General features: G+C 41.9%; 1 protein-coding gene across 1 annotated transcript in view; it reads right to left on the minus strand.

Annotated features, from left to right (window-relative positions):
- Positions 1-23,103, minus strand: part of Atp10b (ATPase phospholipid transporting 10B (putative)) — a 112,090-nt gene that overhangs the window by 65,693 nt on the left and 23,294 nt on the right. Inside the window, exons 3-6 of the mRNA XM_085829021.1 lie at positions 11,814-11,899; positions 7,033-7,139; positions 4,014-4,145; positions 288-415 (exon numbers count right to left, since the gene is read on the minus strand). Coding sequence (XP_085685147.1) covers positions 288-415; positions 4,014-4,145; positions 7,033-7,139; positions 11,814-11,899 — 453 coding nt within the window. The remainder of the gene's footprint in view (positions 1-287; positions 416-4,013; positions 4,146-7,032; positions 7,140-11,813; positions 11,900-23,103) is intronic.

Raw genomic sequence — 23,103 nt, forward strand, 5'->3', positions numbered from 1 at the left:
TGGGGTGAGAGTCCTTGGTAGCTCCCTGTGCTGTTTAATTTTCCTTTGGTCATGGGTTTTAGTGGTTTTCCTGTTCTGTATCTGGCAAAGGGATGCACACATGTTGTTGCCTCACTCTTTAAACCCTCTCCAGCAGCTCTCTGAGGGGTTGTCTTGACATTACCTTCAATGTGAATACTTGATAGTCTATCAGAAAGCGGTAACGATCTTCCCATCTTGTCCTTGTTACTTCTTTCTGAGGCTAGCACTTATTTTCTTTTAAAGCTGTAGAGTTAGAGAGCTCCTACCTGGAGTAAGATGATCATTGTGAGGAACATATAGAAGCCTCCAAGGGCAAGAGAGAGGAAGTTCCCATCGGCATCTGGCACATCAAAGGGAGGATGCTCTTTAAAGGTACCGTTCCAGAGGCTGTGGCCTGAGAAGAAGCAAAACTAGGCTTGAGACACAATCTCTCCTTAGTCCTTAAGTTATCAGGTACCTTTAGACAGTTCTGAGTGGGTACTTGAAGAGCCCATTTCTATTTATTTATTTATTTATGTATGTATGTATGTATGTATGTATGTATGTATGTAATTTATTCACTTTACATATTGCTCACTGCCCCCCTTTCTGCTACCCCCTCCCACAATCCTTCCCTCCATCCCCCTCCATTTCTCCTTTGAGTGGGTGGGTGGGGGCCCTGGGTATCCCTCTACTCTGGCACATCAAGTCTGGATGCGAGTCTAGACACATCCCCTTCACTGAGGACTGACAAGGCAGTCTAGCTAGAGGTACATATCTCATAGCCTGGCAATAGCTTTTGCGAGAGCCCCTGGAAGAGCCCATTCTTATTCCACATGACACAGTGCTGTCTGCTCCTCCCCCTCTCTTCCCTCAGTTGACAGTGGTCCTTCCTGTACCCCATTCTTTATTCTTTAGCCCCTTGATGGAATGAGGGACACTAATTCTCTTTTTACTGGGGAAGATTAGCCTGAAGATGACCTATATTTTGATGGGACATGTAGTTTTCTGTCATGTTGTAAGAAGTGTGTGGTTGGGCCATCTTGACCCATCTGTCCTCCCATTTTCCTTCTCCTATCCACCTGTAAATCCAGGCATCCGCCACCGAATTCTTCCCAATCTTCCCTCCTATATCAAATTATTATTTGCATCTGTCCTGGGTTTTGATATTAATAATTCCCACTAAACAAAGGACCATGACCCTGAAGGTCCATGAGGGTGTATGTGCCAGAACACAGAGTGCTATAAGATGTTATGTGAGTTCCACAGAACTCACACCTTAAATACTTTGAACTCTTTGTTTCCTTATTTGATAAAGGGGTGATAACCCATTATCACAGGATTATGTAAGGTGAGCTACATGAATGTCCTGGAATGTTAATTAGTGATAGCTATCCTATCCTATTGTGAAACTGGAATAATCTATTGTACAGAATTCTATGCTGGCTAGTTTTCTGTCAGCTTTAAAACAAAGAAGAGTAAACCTCAACTGGGAAAATTCCCCTACTAGATTTGCCTATGGACAAATCTGTGGTACATTTTCTTGATTGATGATTGATGTGGGAGGTGCCCGCTCACTGAGGTGATACCATCCAGGGGCAGATAGTCCTGGATGGTATAAGAAATGAGGCTGAGCAAGCCATGAAGAAGAAGGCAGTAAGTAGCACTCCACCATGACTTCTGCTTCAGCTCCTACCTCCAGGTTTCTGCTCTGACTTTCCTTAATAATGGACTGTGATGTGGAATAAATCTTAACTAAACCAAACATTCTTAGCTTCAGGACACAAACTGTAGAGTCACATAAAGAATATGTCATCCTGCCCGAAGCATCCCCCTACCACCTGCTGAAACTGGGCCATATTCTTCATAGTCAATTGGGAAGACAGGGGAATTACAGACATGCTATAATTTCATGGCGATAGTATAGAGCACAGGCTTGCACAGAGGAGGGGGCACTACAGTAAGAAAGATGAGAGAGCTGAGGAAGTCAGAGTAGCTAGCAAGTGAAACAGGTGGCCCCAGGGGTCTTAGAGCCTGGGCCAGTGTGTATGTGTGTGTGTGTGTGTGTGTGTGTGTGTGTAAGGGCATTATGGGCAAAGCAGGAAGACACACCTTGATATAAAGACAAAGAGAACACTTGGTAAGGAACCTTGGAATAACAGTTGCATGGGAGAACTTTCTCCTCTTCATAGGCTATGCTTTAGTAAGGCAGCAAAGAGTCCTGTTTCATAAAAGTGGCTATTTGCCCCCTTCTCCATTGCTATTCTCTCTTTATCATTTTGGAGAGCCAGCAAAGCTAATTCCAGGTGGCCTGTGCCTTATCTCTGCATGACCATGGAATCACTAACTTTTTTTTCTTCCTGGAGACACAGTGATCTCAAATGTCCTTTTAATTCTAGTATGTCTGAAAAATCTACTCAATCTGGAGACATAGCTCCAATGGCCGTATGGGCATGGGTAGGAGTTGTGTTCTTGCTATGGTTTCCTCTGTCTTCTTCTGCTGCCTTTCCAGCTGTGAGCTACCTACTCAGGCACAGCTGTTAGACTCCCATGGGAGGTACATTAAATAAACACTCCTGATCTCAGTGAGACAAGCTCTAGTGCCTCACTATACTGACACACTAGATCTCTCTCTCTCTCTCTCTCTCTCTCTCTCTCTCTCTCTCTCTCTCTCTCTCTCTCTCTCTCCCTCCCTCTCTCTCTCTCTCTCCCTCCCTCTCTCTCTTTCTCTCTCTCTAGAGATTTTAAATATTTTAAAAATAAGGCTGGCAGCAAACATCATTACTGCTTTCTAGACCAGGGTCATCAGTTTTTCTTCTCGATCTTCTGTGATTGATTATGGGGTCTCCTTTAGCTTTCTGTGAACCAGCCATAGATTCAAGATGATTGTTAAGAGCTCCATGAAGGACCCTTTCTTGTCTCTGCTCTGAAGATCAACTTAAATGGCTTTCGCTCACTTCTGCTGTGCCTTCTGAAGCTTGACCTTGCTCCTATGCACTAGATAGGTAACTGCTGTCTGTGTGCAGTCGTTCTCCTCCCACCTCTGTGCCTTCCTCACTGCTCATGTGGCTAAGTACAGTCTTTCTGTCCCTAGAATTCCCTGCCTCATTGTTCTCCTGAACTTTGTCTGCCACCTATCTTCTGTACCAAATATCTACCTCATCTAGGAACAAGTTAGAGCAGGTACCTCTCCAGGAAAGACTGCTCTCAGTGCTCTCACTGTTGTTTCTACATACGTTCTAACCTGTGGGTCCTGGAAAGAGGCTGTTTTATGAGGCAGAAAGGAATCTGCGGATGTGATTAGCTCATGAAATTTGAAATGAGGAGTAGCCTGGGTTCTCTTGGTGGGTTCAAGGATGTAATTACAAATGTGTTTATAAAGGGAGATACTATAGACAAGGCTGGGGAGATGTGAACAGAGACTAAAGGATACTGCTCTTGTTAGCAACAGAGACAAGCAAAAAGCTTCTAGAAACCCACAGACAGGACTGGATTCCTCCTTCTGTCTCTTCAGAAAGACTCATATCTGCAGAAATCATGACCTTAACCCAATAAAATTGGACTTCTGATGTTAAGGGCAGAATTCTGCAAAGAGAATTTTTGCTATTTTGAACCTCTCGGTATGAGTTAATTTCACTTCAACAGCAGACAACTAATGCAGTAGCCATGGACTGTCCTCTGTTGAGTAGGATAGGCTGAGCTTTTGAGTCTGTTCCTGTTTGACACCTCCTAGGCAGATTGTGGGCTTTTCAAGGGTCAGTCCTGTGAGTCACTCATCTACTATCCTTCCATGCTCAGAGAACACTTGGGTTCCAGGAGATATTTTTAACCAATCAGTGATCGACAGTATTGCTAATATATTTAAGAACATATGCACTTTCAGGGAATTTTCATAGTACCCCACTAAAGTAGGCAATATGGACTTGATTTTTCTTTTAGGAAGTTAAAGCTCAGAATTGTGACTTGCCCAAAGAAACAGATTTCTGTGTTGCCTTTTGCAGAACATCCCATACCTACAGCTCCAATGAGGCACATGAGGAAGAGGAGGCCGATGCAGAAGAAGATATCTGTGTTGATGCGCCGCTCGATTTTGCTGCGTTTGTATCGGGGGCCACTATTGTTCAGCATGGCTTTTGTTTCATGGCCTTTGAGAGAAAATTGGAAAAATCAGTTTCTTGGTTCCTACAGGAGCTTTTAATAAAAGCGAGGTTTCATTTGCTATGTTGAACCTGTCCTGCTTCAGAAAGTCTGCTCAGAACAGGTAGCAGAAGCCTCGCATAGTCAGTCATCAGACCTCACATAGTCAGTCAGGAGGACTCAGTTGTTGAGCATCATCTCCATGCCAGGCATTGTGGTGGACAGCACCAGACCTCCTATGCTATGGGATACACATTGCATCACTCTAGAAAGAACCCCCTTATTTTTAGATACTACTCATCTGCGTGGTTAGCATGACAGTGCTGTCTGGAGAAAGGGATCCTCTTCTAATTTGCATAGAACATGATCTTTCAGCTCTTTTAGGCTCATGGTAGGATATAATAATATAACAGGTGGCTCACTGTCTGGTGGAGACACAAACCAATAAGATCAGTGTAGCTATTCATTTGCCCTGCCACAGTTGAAAAAGCCAACCAGTGGGAGCAAGATAAGTGTATCACAAACACATGTTTCTAAGGAAGGCCCCTCTCCCTGAATCCTGACTGGTGGGATAACTTGGTACAGATGTTTGTGGATTACAAGTTTAAAAGATCTGTAGCATTCCTACTTGGGGTCACAGTCTCAGCTCCTGAACCTGACCTGTGTCTCTGGTCCATCAGTCCTGAGGTATGTGTACAATAAACTATCCCTGCTTGATTAGAAAACAAAACAAAACAAAACAAGTCCCCCAAGATCAATGATCACAGTAGCCAAAGGGCTAAGGTAGACACACGGTGGCAGGTAGACAAGTGATCAGCAAGAGCTTCTTTGGAGAGAGTCACTTGACTCTAGCTGCATATGTATCAAAAGATGGAAAGAGAGGCCCATTGGACTTGCAAACTTTATATGCCTCAGTACAGGGGAATGCCAGGGCCAAAAAGTGGGAGTGGGTGGGTAGGGGATTAGGAGGAGGGTATGGGGGACTTTTGGGATAGCATTGGAAATGTAAATGAGGAAAATACCTAATAAAAAATATATATTAAAAAAAGAGTGAAAGAAGAGTTCACTCTTCAGAGAAGAGAGATTTAGAGCGAAGAAATGCATGTGCAAGGGGCCTCCAGGAGGATGATCTGGGGCCAGTAATTTCCCTGTTTATTTCCTTGTGTCTAAGGTGCTGACACTTCATGCAGAAGAGAAGTGGAGCCAAAATCTCTCACCCTACTATTTACCAGCTACACTTCCACATCATATCTTGCTCAAAGGAAAAAAAAAAAGCCAAACTTGGAAGACTATCAGTTTTCCTGGTTACTTCTTTTCTAGCTGGGGAAACTGAGGATCAGGCTAGAAGGAACTTATCCAACGGGAAAGGATAACTTAACACTGGAATCGCCTGGGAAGCCAGGCTCCCATTTTCCACCAACTTGTGATGCCCAGGGAACTTCAGGGGAGGTGCTGAGAAACTAACATGTGGCCTTCAGACTGTGACTCTTCTTAGGAGCTGCTGGATTTTAATGTCTGTGTGTGCTCAGCACCTGTCAAAGCGAGATGTGTTACTTGTATTTGTGTGTGTGTAAAATTAAAAAAACAAAACAAAACAGTATGCCCGTTCCAGAAGAGATGGCTACAAGGCTACTGAGTTATTTGTCTTGAGGATTCAAGATATCAACAACAGCGGGAATGAACGAGCTCTGATTATTAAATTAGATCAGAGGTACTGCAGCTGTGATGGGCTCTGACAATGATGGGCACAGCCTGCTGCATCCATCTCCCAATATGTGCCTCAAGCTCACCTCCCAGGGTCCTCACCATCTGAGACCACTCCATTCTTTTGGCAGTAAGTGAGGTCAAAGGCAAGGCAGTTAGGAGAGGGGTTAGAGTTGGGACATGCTCTGTGTACATCTGACCCTGGTTCACAGGAAATTCATCTCAAGAGACGTGGGGCCTCAGGCAAATGGATTCTTCTGCACTTGAACTTCTCAGCTGCAAAATGGGATAATGTGTGTGTGTGTGTGTGTGTGCGTGTGCGTGTGCGTGTGCGTGTGTGTGTGTGTGTGTGTGCATGTGTGTGTGTGTGTATGTGTAATAAACCTACACTTAGAGTCTATTAGCTACAGGTAAGTAGGGGGTCCGATAAATATTTTCTGTGAGGAGCACATACCTCTAGAGCTTATTCTTCTGGAAAACTCTCTCTGGCTCTTTGTGACAAGAGGATTGTCCCATCATGATATGATGCAATTCCTAACTAGAGCTGAGCTAATCAATACCCGTGTTGGGTCCTTACACCTCCTCACACTGTGAGCTAAAATTAGCTCCTGCCTCAGTTATTGTAGTATATAGCAATGTATAGTAATGAAAATGTCTCCACATCCAGAACCAAACAGTGAATAAAGAAAACATTAAAATTATAACTAATAAAAAACCCCACAAAGCCACCAGTAACTGGAGTTCAGCAAGCCTTCCCTTCACTAGATACAGCACTAGGTGACTTGCATGGGATAGGCTGTTTGATTCTCAGGAGTCTATAAAGAAGATACAGATGCTCTTCTTAAACAGGGAAGTAGGAAAGTTGAGCCATGAAGGGAGAAGCTATCCGTTTGTGGAGTTATTATAAAGACCTGCCCATGTTTATGTCCCCAAGCCACCACTGGAGTGATGAACTGAGTCCCTCTTCCTATCTGGTGGGATACATGGTATTGACTCATATCTCATTCTATCTTCTATGAACTGAGTGAGTGAGCTCCTGTCGCCGCCAACCTCTGCAAGCTTAGCTTAGAAATGAAAAGTCGCATGGTGCTGCCCCTAGGAACTCCTGCAAGTTGCCATTGTCTGAAGATGAAGTTAGAGAGGCTGGAGAGGGGAGGCAGGTTGAAAAAGAAACCATATAGAGAAAATGACCTGCGTAGATGACAATGCCAGCCGCCACCTCGGTGTTTCGGATGGTGCAGCCTCGGAGCAGAAGACTCTCGCTGCCAAAGCCAGTCCTGGTCTGATCAGGATGCTCCCTGGGAATGAGGAGAGAAGGTCAGGGTGTGTTTTCTGCTGGTCTCCTTATGTGATTTCTGATCAGTATAATGGAACTGGAAGCTGTGAATGAAAGCAATTCATTCCCCTGTTTCAGGAACCATGGCTGCTCTTGGGAGTCCCAATTCTATGTCCAGGCGAATGTCATCATTGCTGCTGGGGGGGCTGGGTGATGTTGGACCATCAGAGGAAATTGTTCCTTCTGAAGAATGCTTAATTAGCTCACATTAGAGACAGAGCTGTGACAAGAAAAATCCCAGCCTTTAATTCTTACCCTCAAATTGGTTGCAGGGATAAAATGCAAGGAATGAGCTTTTGGGCCTTCCAGGTTTGGTGCTGTGTCTCCCTTGGACTGTGGCCACCACCCCAACCCACCAAGTCTAGCTGCTGGGGATAGGAACCACACTAGGTGAGCATCCTGGTCCATGGAAGATGCCAGATCTTCCTGTCTTTTGTATCATGACACAGATTTAGAGAGTAAAATAAAGCAAGAGGGGGTGGGTTACAGCCTTCTCACATCTGAGCTCCCTCCCACACTGGGTCTCTCTTGCTATATACATTCCTTCCATTACTCAGCCTCTCATTAAGTATGTAAGCCTCCTAGGAGAGCACATTGACCCTTTGTCTTACTACAGGAGGCAGATTCTTAAAGAGGAAGCAAAGTACCTTTCCTCCTCCAGCCTCAGGAAGTATTTCAGCTTTCCACTTCATGTTAGAAAGTTCTGAGGCATAATGACTCCATTTATGACCTTCAGCATGGCATTCTAACTCAATTCCTTTTTCCCTGGGATTTCAGCAGGTTTAAAAGTAACATTCTAGAGCTGCCAAGGGGATAGGAGAGCAGCAATCCTAACACTGAATCCAGGAGAGCAGCAATCCTAACACTGCGTCCCTTCTCCCAGCGGTTCATCAATGCCTCATTTTCCTTTGTGCATCTATGACTTTTTCTCTGTGTTACTGAAGCTGAAGGCAGTTTATAAGCCAGGTCATGCTATCATATCCACTTTAGAGAAAGGAAAGTGGAGGCAAATTCATAGCTCTCCTAAGAGGCAGACTATGTCTTTGATTTTAAAATAGCTTGCTCTTTCATGCTGAGCTCATACGCAACATATGCCCATTGATTGATCAAAAGATTGTCTTTTAAAAAATGTGTTGGCTTAACTCATTTTCATACAGTCTATTTTGATTAAATTCTTTTCCCTTCCCAAGCTGTTCCAAAGCCTCTCCACAGCTTCTTCCACGTAACTTCATGTTTTTTCTCTATCTCTTTCAAAGAAACAAAACAAAAACAAAAAACCAAAAATCAAAACAAATACCAAATAACAAAAAAAATATCAACAAAATGTGAAAATGAAAAGAATACTAAAAAGGTGGACTCTATTTGGCTTGGCTAACTACTCCTGTGCATAGGGCCTGCCCTGAAGTGTAGTTGATACGCTCAGTGCACTCAGCTGAAGAAAACTCCCAGTGCGTATCAATTACAAACAGCTTCCTGTTTGGGGGTGTGACTTTGAGTCCACTTCTGCCTTTCTATGCTAGGATTTTTGAACTTGTTTTTTTGTTTTTGTTTTTGTTTTTTTTTTTTCGACACAGGGTTTCTCTGTGTAGCCCTGGCTGTCCTGGCACTCACTTTGTAGACCAGGCTGGCCTCGAACTTAGAAATCCGCCTGCCTCTGCCTCCCAAGTCCTGGGATTAAAGGCGTGCGCCACCACCGCCCGGCGATTTTTGAACTTGTCGTAGGTCTTATGCATGCTGTCCCCATCTCCATGGATCCATATGTGCCGCAGGGTCACTGTATCTGGAAGATGCTTTTTCTTTGGACTTATCACTACTCCTGCCTCTTAAAATATTTCTGTACTTCCTTCCACATAGATCCCTGAGCCTTGAGGTTTGATAAAGACATCTCATTTAAGGCTGAGTGCTTCAAACTCTCTCTGCATAGTCTAGGTATAGGTCTCTGTGTTAATTACCACCTTCTGAAAGAAGAAACTTCTCTGGTGAGCATTGACTGATCCTCTGTCAGATGTATAATTGATAAAGCTTGTCTTTTTTGATATAGTTTTATTATATAGCTCAAACTGTCTTTGAACTATGATCATCTTTCCTTAACCTCACACTGACTGAGATTACAGGCATGTGCCACAGTGTTCAACATCAATTTTTTAAATGTTAACAATTCCTTATTCTGATTATAAACTGTATTCACTTACATGATTGTGCATGGCTCTGGAAGGTTAGCAGGGTCATTTTATAAAATCTAAAGCTTACAGAGGCTGAGATTTTTTTCCCCAAGGGCTAAACACCTAATATCTTGGGATTCTGGATTGCAGGTGACAGACTGTTTGCAGCTTGTAGTTTATGACAGCCTGATGTAATAGCACAGGGATAGCCAGCTTCCCTCTCTCTCTCTCTCTCACAGTATCCGTTTTTGAATAGATGGGGAAAAAGGTTTAGCTGACGCGTGGCTATTCTTCCATTGAGCACTCTTTGTGAACAGAGATGTTCATGGTCAACATGCAGCATTTATGTCTTCACATTAACAGTTGGGCAGGCAATTTCTTTGTTGTGGGGTTGTCTTATATATTGTAGGGTGTTGGGTGGCATCCTGGCCTCTGTCTACAAAAGAACAGTGGCATAGCTCTCCACCATGACAACCAACACTGCCTTCAGACATTGCCAAAGATTCCTGATTAAGGAGAAGGATATTGTCTCAGACTGAGAACTGTGGTCCTATGGAGATTCATTTGTTTAATCAATTATTTTTTTGAGACAATGTGTCCCTTCTCCTTCTCCTCCTCCTCCTCCTCCTCCTCCTCCTCCTCCTCCTCCTTCTCCTTCTCCTTCTCCTTCTTTTGGTTTTTCAAGACAGGGTTTCTCTGTATAGCCTTGACTGTCCTGGAATTCACTCTGTAGACCAGGCTGGCTTTAAACTCAGAAATCTTCAAATTCTGCCTCCTAAGTACTTGGATTAAAGGCATTCCTGGCCTACCTCCAACTACTAAGTGCTGGAATTAAATTGACATGTCACCATCTCCAATTTATATGGTGATGGGGATTGAACTCAGGATCTTGTATATGCTAGATAAAGACTCTATTAATTGAACTACTCCCACCACAGCCTAAATGGTTGCATGTAAAGTTTCAAGCTCATTATCTTCAAGTAGAATAAGCTATTCATCTTCTAGCTAACCTGTGTAATAACAGGGGATTTCTAACTTAAGGAGATCCATAAAGGCTTCTGGTATACAGAATTATTAGACATTTGGTTTATGGGTGCTGGGCCTAAAAGTTGTCTACTTGTCTGACATAGGTGGGGATATAGGCCAAGATGGTAGAATCTTTTATAATTTTGGGGTTGCCCATGGCCTGGCTAGTTAGACTTCAAGGTTTCTCTTCAAGGCCTGGAGGCTGAGGGAAGACAGTTCTCTAGGAGCAGCAGCCAGAACAAAGGGGCCCTGAGATGAGTGGTGCTGGACAGTGCTATCTGAAGTCCATGTGGGTAGGAAGGCCTGAGGCTGCAGTGACAGTGAGACAGGACACGTGTTAGTAGCATGAGTTCGATGGAGAAAGAGCCAAGGGGAAAACCAGGCCATGAGTCTCATCTCTAGTAGAATAAGGAGATTGGTTCAAGGTACAGGTGCCTTGGAGCAACCAAATCCAGCAACTCAGGCAGGAGGGGTATTGGGCTTGCCAGAAACAATGAACAGATTTTTCCATGATAGATGCATACAAAGGACTCTTCCCCAGTTCCCATATTTCTCTCATTATCCCTTACTGTGCATTTAAAAGATAAATAGCTTCAAGGGTACTGTATGCATCTTCTGTGTTCTTCTTTTCTCTCTCTCACATTCCTCCTCATATCACACATGGGCTGAGTAGGAGTCTGGGAAAGAAGAACCATCCCAGTAGACTGGAACCCTATTGGTAAGGAGTGGGCACAACACAACTGAGCTGTGGGAAGCAGGGAATTGAAAACACATCAATTTGGAGATGTTTGCTACCTGCTGTGAAATGTTGGGTGAATTCAAAAGTCTAGAGCATAAGATTCTCCATCTGAGACATGGAGACCATGGTCCCTACTTCCTTGGTGGCTGTAAAGACCACATAAGATGGTATTTTTGAGATCTCCCGTGGCACTGGAGAAGACTAGACATTTACTGATATCCATCCTCTTGACTCTTACTGTATTTATTTATAGCAAATAGATCAGCTGTTTGACGTGGGCCAGAATTACAGTAAAATTCTGAGGCTTAGTCAAAGTTGAAGAATAACAACAATTCTAACACAAACATCAATGACTAACTGGGCATTTTTGGCGCAGTTTTGCTAATTTGAGCTCTGCATATGATATACAGTTTGGTTCTTAGGGAAGAGAAGTCCTGCTATATAGGTATTATAAATTTTACTCTGTAAAGATGGCAACCAAGGAACACATAGGTGAATAAAGTGATCCAGCTCACACTGTTTATTGTTGGGAGAACTATAACACAAGCCCAGGTCTGTAAACCTCAGACATCTGTAACCAAGTCTGTAAAAATCAAACATCTGTAACCTTAGGATCTGGGTATCTTAATGGTCCAGTCATCTCAAGGAAATACACTTTCCCACAGAAGAGAAGATGGTTCCTAGTAGCCCAGGGGCCCTGGATACTTACATATAACCCTTAAACTTGCTGAGATGGTTGTTGGGCTTTTCACACACGATGGTACTGTGGAAGTGCTCTGGTTGGAACCGCACCTCCTGGGAAAGAGAAGAAGACCTGTGAGGCAGTTGCATCAAAGGGATCTAGCCTGCATAGGCTCCCAAAGAAAGCTAATTACTGCTCTGGGCATCACAAATGCAGCCACTGTGCTTTGTCACACCGTGACGCTTGAAGCATGCCAGGTTAAAGATACCTCCTCATTAAGAAGAGGGAAGTCAATAAGAACACGGAGTTGGGTATAGATTAAAGGCAGGTGGGTGCAGCACAAATCGGTCTTGCACAACTCTCCTCTCGCCCACAGGCTCATGCAGTCTTGCTCCCTCCCTCTTCCATGAAGTTCCCTGAGTACTGATAACATGAACATTCAGCTAAAATAGCTGTAGATTCCTATCTAGAGCCTATGGTCGCCATAGTCCTAGGCTTTTCACAAGGTTAGAAATACCAGGCTTAAAATCCCTCCCATGGGAGGCTTGTATAGATGACCCACCCATAGCTATTCAGCTCTGCCGTTTCTTGTGTTTGTTGCTTTGACCTCATGAGTTTCCTCATTGACCATCACCCACTATAAGAAGAAACTTCCCTGACCACAGTTGAGGATAGCACCAATCTATGAATATAAAAAAAAAATGTTTAGAATTGTAAGGAGTAAATGAATTTCTGAACGAATGTGTGTTGTGAACATGGGCACAGCCATGTAAGAGATCAATGCTTAGGCACAGGGAAGCAGCTAAACCTTCCTCTGGTGAGTGTGAGTGTTGATAGTGTATTCACATAAGTCTCCTTCCCAGGTTTATGGTTTACAGACTGGTGCCCTATAGAGACCCCTCACACCAAGATTAGCTAAACCTTCCTCCTTGTTCAGCTTTATACAATAATGCTACCTCCTTGCTAATATGTGTATAATAACTCAGCCTCCTTGTTTAACTCTAGGCAATTAATTTTACCTACTTCCTTGTTCAGTTGTTCATGATAAACACACTGAGCTTCCAGGGTGCTACACCTTCCCCATCTCAGAGCCCAGATAACTTGATCCCAGCTTTACTGTACATGTCTCTGTCATGTCTTCACTTCCTTGTTAGCCATAGGTTGGGTTTTGGGACTCAAGCTGTGTAAGGACACGGCATGGAATGCAGTTTGGTAGCATGATCATTCAGCAAAAAATAACTGTAGACTCTTGCTTGTCTAAGGCCTATGATAGCCATAGCCCTAGGTTTTTGACAAATTTTACAATACCAGCCTTAAAATCCCTCCCTCTCATGAAGCAGGCCATGCACATATGGGCAGCACTAATTGGATTCAGGGGTTATTAATAACAGTAAATAAAGATATGATGTTGGGAGAGAGATTGGGTTGAAGACACTGGGGAGGACTTGGAAAAGGGTAATCATGAGTAGATATGATTAATATTCATGGTATAAGTGTATGACACTGTCAAAGAATAAAAAAAATACAAAAAAGCAACATGTGGTACTGATGTTTCTCTGGCATCTCTGGGTTTGTGGGTAGTATAGAGCTGCCCAGTGATGGACAATCTAAGTCTGCTTTGTCATTATGGAAGCCACCAGTGTGGCCACTGAGCATGTGAAATATGCTGGTTTGTCCTAGATTTATTTTTAAATGTAATGGAATTTAAACTAAACTTGAATATTTACATGTGGCTAGTGGCTACCATACTGGACGACACAGGAATATATGGGGGAAAGGAAGGGCTTTTCATGGTAATGGTAATAATTTCTGCTCTCAGAACACTGAGGCAGAAGAGTCACAAGTTCAATGCTAAGCTGGCTACTTAGTAAGCCAGGGTCTTAATACCAACAGCAGTAAAATAAGGGGTGATGGGCACACTAACTACATGCCTCTCTATTATACATGCTGTATGTATAGAATACTTCCAGGACTTAGAAATAGCTACATACATATGCATGTATTCATATACAGTTTTACATTTCAAAAATGAGTTCATGGTCTTATATCTGAAATACTCCTTCAAACAACATGCATGCATGTGATGTACATGTATGTTGCATGTGTGTAGGTTAAAAGTGAATATCTCATGCCTTCCTTAATGTTTGATACCTTATTTATTTTGAGACAGTGTGTCTTACTGAATCACGGATGAGACTAGTCCAGCTGGCCCACATGATCTAGCTCTTTCCAGCCCACTCTGTCTAGCACTGAGATGACAGGCAGACACTGCTATGCCCAACTTTTCACATAGGTGCTGGGATTTCAAGTCATGTCCTCACGTACTTATAGCAAGCATGTTACTTACTGAGCCCTCTTTCCCAGCCTGCCTTGAACAGTTTGAATGTCAATTTAAATATTTTTATGAACACCTGAAATAGAATATATATAATGTGTATACACACACACACACACACATATATACTATTTCTTTTAGTTCTTTTCTGATTGAATATTTGTATCATTTGTTTTGACTATAGAAACTCTCCTTGAAGTTGTTTCAGATATAGTATAATAGGAGTAAAATAAGCCAGAGATGGTAAGATATTGCTTTCCAACTCTAGTGCTCAGCAAAGCATTTAACACTTGAGCCTTGGTTTCTTTATCTGTAGAATGTAGCTAATATCACCAGCCCTGCCTATCCCATTGGTGCCTTAGAAGATAGAATCTATTCAGAAGAATTCTGCAATGCATATCATTCTATCCAAACAGAAGGCAGCAATGCTGAAGACCATAGCGGGCATGGTTCCTGGGTAGAGTTTTGAACATATGAGCGAGTAAATTTGTCATTCAGGGTTGTAAGCTACAGCTGTTCAAAGGGGCAATTTGATTAGAAGAAATGATAGCATTTCCTGTCTTTGTGTAAATATACTGTCCATTACACCCATGGGGGTGCCAACATAAATAAACTCTCTACTCACTTGAAATAAATTGCCCATCTAGGAGTTTCTAAAAATATGGCTCTTGTCCCTCCAGGTATTGATTCTTTCAGGGACAAACAGTGAGTCCCGAGATGATGACAAATCATGCTGTAATTTGTGGGCTGCTTTTGCACTCTTGATTAAGCCATGTGCTTTGGTCCTGACCCATACCACTCAGCTCACTGCTGGGTTTCAGAAAGGAGTGGCAGGTAATAATCCTGCAGCAGCTCGGAGTCCCTGTTGCCACTGAATCACGCCCTGTGGGGCTCCGGCCATGGCCATGGTGAAGGTCGACTCTCTTGCCCTGTGCTTGCTCAGAGCAAAGCTGCTGTGTCTTTTCTCTGACTCCTTCTTTTCAGGCACTGCCCATGGCTCTTCTGTCTTCATCTTGTGGAGGGCTGGTTTTTCCCTCTCTTGCTACCTGTGTCCTTGGTTCCTTCTTGCACTCTCCAAAATAGATGCAGAAGACACAAGAGCCCTGCTTTTGCAAATGTTTATTATTATTTTTAAAGTATGTGTATGTGATATGTACATGCGCATGAAGATACCCTAAGATGAAAAAAAAAGTGTTGTATCCCCTTGAGCTGGGGTTACATTCAGCTGTGATCATTCTGTTGTGGTTATGGGAACCAAACTTAAGTTCTCTGCAAGAGCGGTACATGCTCTTTTAACCATTGAACTATCTTTCAAACCCCCAATACTGTGTCCTCTAAACATGATCATGTGGCCCTACTTCCCGTAAGGACAAGATGTGGTTCCTCCAGGGAAGCTTTTGTGACTGCCAAAGGATGTATGTAATTACCAGGCCATCTAACATCAACCAGGCTCAGCAACTTTGATTCTCCTCCCAGGTAGGACAGGGCTCATCTCACCAACCTCCAGATTATACTATTTGATGGATAAAGTTAATCTAAGCAGATACTTGTTTTTAATTGTCCCCCCCCCATAAGCTGCTGCTCTTTGATGAGAGTCCCACTGATTACAACCAAAGCACAAGGAGAGATAAACCTCTTTCAGAGGAGGGTATACGTCTCTGCAGGGCTTTAGGGAAGGCCAGACTATTTTTCTCTCTGTCAGGCACATGCTAATAAGTTCCCAAGGTAAATTTAGGAGGTGTGGGCAAGTGTACAGTTGAGAATAAACAGAACATCATCTCATGGTTGGCATGTAACAGATTTGCCTATGGGACAATCTGTGGGGCATTTCTTGATTGATTTGGAAGGGCCCACAGTGGGTAGTGGCATCCCTGGGCTGGTGGTCCTAGGATGTATAAGAAAGTAAAGTTAGCAAACCAGGAGGAGTAAGCTAGTGAACAGAACCCCTCCATAATCTCTCCTTCTATTCCTGCCTTGAGTTCTTGTCCTGATTTCCCTTTATGATGAATAAGCTGTAAGATGAAATAAACTCTTTTTAACCCCAACTGCTTTTGGTCATGTCTTGACTATGGCGAGAATGCAAACTAGGACAGCTGACTCACAAAAACTGTCTTCAAAGTTGAGGTCTCATGCATTCATTCTTTTCTCTTTCATGATTTTGAGTATTTATTGGATATCAGGACATGGATCTTGGGGAAAGGGAAAGAGATTCAGAGAGGAGGAAGTGGGTATTGACACAACAATTTCTATAGCGATAAACGACACCCAGTTCCCAGTCTTGCTCAGGTGTGTCCATTTGGTACCTTTGAAAGCAAAACAAAGTGGTCCAAAAGTCAAGGTGTCATAACTTCCCAGGTTGTGTTGTCTTACTCTTTGCTGACCTTTGTCTCAGATACAGCAAGCTGGCCACTGTCAAGGCCACCAGGAAATGCAATCTAAAGCAATCTGGCTGGATCATATTGTCACAGTGAGAACAGGTTAGGACAGGAAACCCCTTACATGTTCTTCCAGTTTTACTTTTTTTTTTTTTTTTTTTTTTGGTTTTTCAAGACAGGGTTTCTTTGTATAGCCCTGGCTGTCCTGGAACTCACTTTGTAGACCAGGCTGGCCTCGAACTCAGAAATCCGCCTGCCTCTGCCTCCCGAGTGCTGGGATTAAAGGCGTGCGCCACCACCGCCCGGCCAGTTTTACCTTTTTAAGTTTACTTACCATCATGTTATTTTCACAATGGATTATCAAGTCATTCAATTAAACTGATTAACAAGTCTATGCTTCACTTTTTGATATTTTAGTAGACCACTGCTCCATGTTTCCTTATCTCCTCTTCCATATTCTTTGCAAAACAAGTGGGCCCCTTCATCCCTTGTTCACATCTTGACGTAAGCCAAGGCGTCCTGCCTCTTATGTTGTCCCACTGTGGGACTGTGAGCTGAGTGTAATGACTCCAGGAAGGAAAATCACACAAGACCGTTAACTTATTACTGCTTTTAATCCTTCACTGTCATCTTGGATTCCTAGTTGTGGTTTCTAAGTCCAAATCTTCAAGCTTTCTTTTCAACCACCAAGCCTTATTATATGTTCTTCCTTCCCTTCCTTTTCCTATCACATTCTTATTACAATTCTCTTTTGTTCCAATTATCTAGAACCATCTCACAGAGTTCTGTTACTTGTGAAGAAAAGAACACAAATCACTGTAGTGGCCACTCCACTCCATGGCCAAAGGGCACACTTTCTTTTGGGTGTGTTCACTTCTGATTCACAGAACGACATTCTTTAGATACTTTAACATCTTTGACCTTCCTGATTTTTAGCAAGTATTCAGAACAAATTAGTCCCATTTTTATTGGAGAGAAAACTGAGTGGTGATTTATTCCCCAATTTTCTGTATTTGTTATCCTTTCAAAACTTTCATTTTCAGATGTAATCCCAATGGTTTTATCTCCTATGGCCCCATTTCTTCACCACACACTGTGATGGTCTATTCTTTAAACTTAGACAATTCTTAATATCCAACCACTCACATGTACTTATAACATCTTGTCAAATCTCCAACTGCTTCTGTGTTTGTTCTGTGGTAGATGGTAGTGTCCCCAGGTCCCCCTTAGTGAGCCCTAATACTATCTGTAGGGCAAAACCAAGACCCATAACATAGATGTAGTGTTACTTTTCAAATTTTGTGAGAATTTTATTTTTAATTATTCATGCTCCAATCATTTATATTTTAAATGTTTACATTTGTTCTATGACCATTTTGTACACGTTTAATAATCCTGCTTATTGTTTCCTCTGCCCCTCATTTTGCCTCACTCTCACCAGTGTGGCCCACCTGACCTTCCTATACTCACACCCTTTTGTTTAGAGACTCCTGTTTTTAATCAAGATTGGTAGATGATTTATTCTCACAAAAGGTCACCAATTCCACAGTAGTTTTGCTAAATCTGTATTTTTCTTTGTTAATGAACACTGAATGCATTACTACTTGTTTTGGAGTCACACAAGGTATAAAGCAGTGGTTTTGGACCTGTGGTTGTGACCCCTTTGGGGGTTAAATGATCAGGGGGGTCAGTTATATCAGAATTCTTCCATATCAGATAGTTACATTATGATTCATAACAGTATCAAAATTACAGTTGTGAAGTAGCAACAGAAATGTTTTTATGGTTGAAGGTTACCAAAACACGAGGAACTGTGTTAAAGGGTTGTAGCATTAGGAAGGTTGAGAAACATAGCTATAAAGTAACAGTGACTCACAGTTATATGTTCTTAGAGTACAGGATTCATGTTTCAAATAATTTTGAAACCCCTCTGTCAATCTAGAAATTCTGTGCTCATGGAAGGAAAGGAAACAGCCAGCTTTTCCTCTAACACAGAACACATGTATTCATCCAGATTTTACTAGGAACCGAGGATGTCTGTTAAAGAGAAGAGTGGAATCAGTTATCACTATGCTTGCTTACTGCTGAGTCCATTTTCTCATGGTGCTCAGGAGAGGGGGCCACCATGAAGATTCCTGGACCTGGATTAGCCCAACAAAGCAAGGGTAGGGACACATCTCCTAATCTGATCAATGGGCCATGCCAAAAAGTGGTTAAAAGGCTGGCAGAACACCATGCCAACTAAAGAAGCAGTGAGGAGGAATACTGTAGAATTGGGGAATTCCTCTTCACTCACTCTTTTAAAGAAAAAAAAGTGTTTCACTAGGGTATCTAAATTGTGATAGCAAATGTTCACCATACATCATCTGCTGGGATAAATCATTGTTTCCTTCCTGGAATGCAAATGAAGGAAGCCCTAATTTCTGCAAACCCTATCTGAAACTACTAACAGTTACTGGCACTTGACAAACTTTCTAGTTCCTGGTTGGTGATTGTCCTTTTCAAGATAACCACTGGGTGTGATGAGTCATCCCTTCCATCTGTCTCTGGAGGAGGGGCTAGTCTACATTTCCGGTCATCTGGACAGTCTTCCTGCCACAGCTCCTGGCATACAAGAACATGGCTTGGGCTGGAAGGCCATCTGAATGGGACCTTAATGCTTCCTTGTAGATTGAGTTCCCTTTTTCCAAGTAGATGGATATTCTGGGTTTTGTTGTTGTTGTTGTTGATTTTTGTTTTTAATTCAAGACTAATAAATCTTAAGGTCTTGCTGTGACATTTTCCTAATAAAGTCTGGGATTGACATTCCAACGAAATATCAGAAAAAGAATGATTTTGTCCCCGGATCATTTCCAAAAGGAATATTAGTAGAGTTGTTTACCAAGGACTGTGTCATTCAGTCATTAATTTCTGATTAGAACTCATTGGCTTAGTCTATTCCCTGGCCTGTGTTTATTTTGTCTTCGACCCCAAGAAAATGTTATTGCATTACTTCACAGAGAAGGCCTGTCATCTACACTCAGTGAAAAAATAAATAAGTGACATGAGGCATAAACTCTAGACAACTGCCATCAGAGGGGCAGTGATGTCTTAAGGGAGTATTCACTGCAAAGACAAACCTTCTCTGTATAAAACTGTCTTGTTAGAGATAACAAAAACACGGGAAAACAATGGGAAAACCCAATGTTTTTGGCAAAAGAGGCTGTAAAAAGCAGAGTATAAATTTCAACTCGAGAAGCTATATTGAGCTGTTCACAGAAGACACAATCATAATGTGTCACTTCTGCCAATAAATAATGGCAATGAAAATCCAAGCCAGGCATTTGGTAACAACTAGACATTCTATAGCATTGGATGAGAAAGTGAATTGATTAACTGGAAGGCAGTGGCGAAGAAGAATGAGAAGTAGCAACATCTACCAGAAGCCCAGAGAAGAGTAAGAACCCACAATATTGGGAAGGCAGAGGAACTAAGACAGGAAGCAGGTTTCGGGGAAGAAAGACTAGCATGGGGGAAGGGATATAGGAGAGAGTTAGAGGACATCCAGACCCTCCCCTATATAGTAGACAACTATGGTCATATGTAATGTAGGATTTTACAGTCTGAGTCTGTAATGGATATCCATTGCTTTGTTGCTCAAAACCCTTTTCCTCCACAGATCAGTCCTCCTTATGGCTTTCAGATGGAGGATGCAATTCAGAGAACCCTGCCACTCTGGCCATAGTTAATTGGTCCAGGAATGGGTATATGATACCTAACCTGGGACAATCAGTCTATTTCCCTGGGATGCTTTCCTGACATACGTATCAAGAAGACTGATTACTCCTCTCTAGGAATTAAATGGGAGCTGGGCCCAAAGTGGAGCTTATCCTGATGGATTCTCACTTCCTGGCACCACAAGGCCTAAGGCGCACTCACCTTGTATTTTTCCAACAATTTTCATTTTGGGCAAGGTATTTTTAGTCAGCATTTTGCCATATGCAACCAAAGTATTTTTGTGTGTGTTTGTGTGTGTGTGTGTGTGTTTGTATGCATATGTGTGTTTTGTCTTGTACAGGGCAGAAGTTGGCACAGCTGTCTTCTTTCATTTCTTTCATTTCTCTCCACAAAATATTTTGAGTCACTGTCCTTTACTAAACCTACAGCTATTGATTAGATTAGATTGGGTGATCAAGCATGCTAAGGGAGGAATCCTCCTGTCTCTACCTTGATGATGCTGGGATTATAGGCTCACATCCCCTTCGTAGTTTTAACATGGGTGCTGGAGATCCAACTTACATCCCCAGGGATGGTTGTGTAACATTTACTTGCCTGAGCCATCCTGCAACTAAGATTTCTGATTAATCCACATGTTAGATAGGTATGGTTATCATTTGAGACAAGAAATATTTTTCATATTGAGTTTAAATACACACAAGTTTTCTTACTGGTTAAGGTTGTATAGGCCAACATTTAAATCTAAATATATTATCCTAAGCTATGGAGATGGTAGAATGGAGAAAATCTGAAATCTTTATGCTATCATCCATTAATACCTTAGTGTGATTCCATCTTTCACATAACCTGGAAGAGTGGATCCTGAATGGATATAAATGGTAAAGCATTTTTAAATAGTTGTGTGCAAATAATGTTAACATTGGGAAGAGTGCATCCAATGTTAATACTGTGCATGTGTATCTGTATGGACATATACAATTGTGTCTGTGTGTATGGATCTATATGGTAACATGAATAGCTATCTGTCTACATGTATTTGTGTGTATGTTATTATGCATACATGCCTGTTGTGTCTCTGTGTTTGACTATCTCTCTTTCTGTGTATATATGTACATGTATATCTGGATACATATGTTTGTGTCATATATGCATATCTACCTATCTATCTGTCTATCTGTCTATCTATCTATCTATCTATCTATCTATCTATCTATCTATCATCTATTATTTATTTATTTCAGTGTGCATGTGTGTATTTGTGTGCCTCTACCTCAGGAAAAAACTATAGGAAGTTATAGGAGATAGTCTATTAGAAAAGAGTCCAGAAATTCATAAAATATAAGTCAAAGGTAAAATTAATTGGTTCTCACTGGGTTGTTCTGTCACTAAATTATCATTATTGCTGCAAGTAATTAAAACGTATATAACTTGGGCATCATGTACAGGAAAGTTATAATCAATTAAGAAATACAAAGTATAAATAAAAGGACATAGAATTAGTTTAGCGTTGGGGAAAGCAGTCCTGTGTATAAAAATTGAGTTTTAATTCAGACTAAACACGATACTAGTTAAGCTTTACTAAAATCGAGCATCTCTCAAATTGTTTTTTTTTTTTTTCATTTCTAAAATGTTCCCAACATTTTGTTTTTCTAGAAGAGAATGTTTCTGTGACATATAGTTGAAGGAGATTGGTCAATGCACTGGGTAAGGACTATGTCTGAAGTAGCAGGAAGATCTACATGTAGTGTGTGGGTGAGATTCAGTTAAAATTTTGGGTTCTGAATTTAAGTTTTTTTACTTGAATGCACAGGAATAATGATCACAGAAAGCAGTGAGCACCTTCAGCATGCACTGATAGTCCTCACTGAATGCCAGTTCATATGGAGAGGAACCAAATCTACCAGAGACTAGTGAAGTTGAGTCAGGAGACACCCGTGACACTTCTTTTGAAGTACTTATCACTGGTTAAAGAGGACAATCAGTAAAGACAGCAACTGCACAGATTTGACATATATCATTTCTGTTTAAATCTTTGAGTTTTCATTAACACTAAAGCAGAAAAACTCAAAGTCATTAGACATATTTGGAAGTTGCTGGAGAAAGGTTCTTTTGAAAACCGGTAAATGAATGAAAATGATCATATCTTCTGCATTTCCTGGACAGAAGACATCTCAGCAAAGCCAAATGCTCAATGAAAGAAATTAAATTAGGATATAGTCATTTTGAAAACTCCATTGAATTTATAGATCAAAGCAATCATCACCAATGACTCTCAACAGGGCAGAAAAGACAACATCTTCCATGGGATGCTCATATACTATGTGTGGTGGTTTGTGTGTTGAAACACTTGGTCCCCAGCTGGATGTTTGGGAGGCTATAGAAGTAGAGCCTTGCTACAGGAAGTATATCACTGAGGGAGGGCATTGAAAGCTCATAGCCTTGAACCACTTCCCATTTTACCTCTGCTTCCTGTGTGTAGATGAAAATGTGGTGAACTAGTTTCTTGCTTTTGTCCCCCACCATGCTTCCTTGCCATGATGGACTCTACCTCAAACTGTAAGTCAAAATAAAATTCTTCCTCCAGTTGCTTTTGCTCACTATTTTAACATAGCAACAGAAAAGTAACTAATATACGACGTTACCTATGACCCCTCTGTTTTTACACACACATTCACACACTCACACACACCCTCTCTCTGTGTATCTCTGTCTCTTTCTGTCTCTCTCTCACACACATATACACACACACACACAGAGGGAGAAAGGGGGAGAGAGCGAGAGACCATTGAAGATTGATTCATGTGCTGGATCCAATGACAAATCTATAGAAATAGACTAGAAAGGGGAACATAGTAAATGATACCACCAGTACACAATAAAAATCAGGAAA

Source organism: Mus caroli, unplaced genomic scaffold (genome assembly GCF_978045245.1).
Source record: "Mus caroli unplaced genomic scaffold, Mus_caroli_1 scaffold_13, whole genome shotgun sequence".
Taxonomy (NCBI): domain Eukaryota; kingdom Metazoa; phylum Chordata; class Mammalia; order Rodentia; family Muridae; genus Mus; species Mus caroli.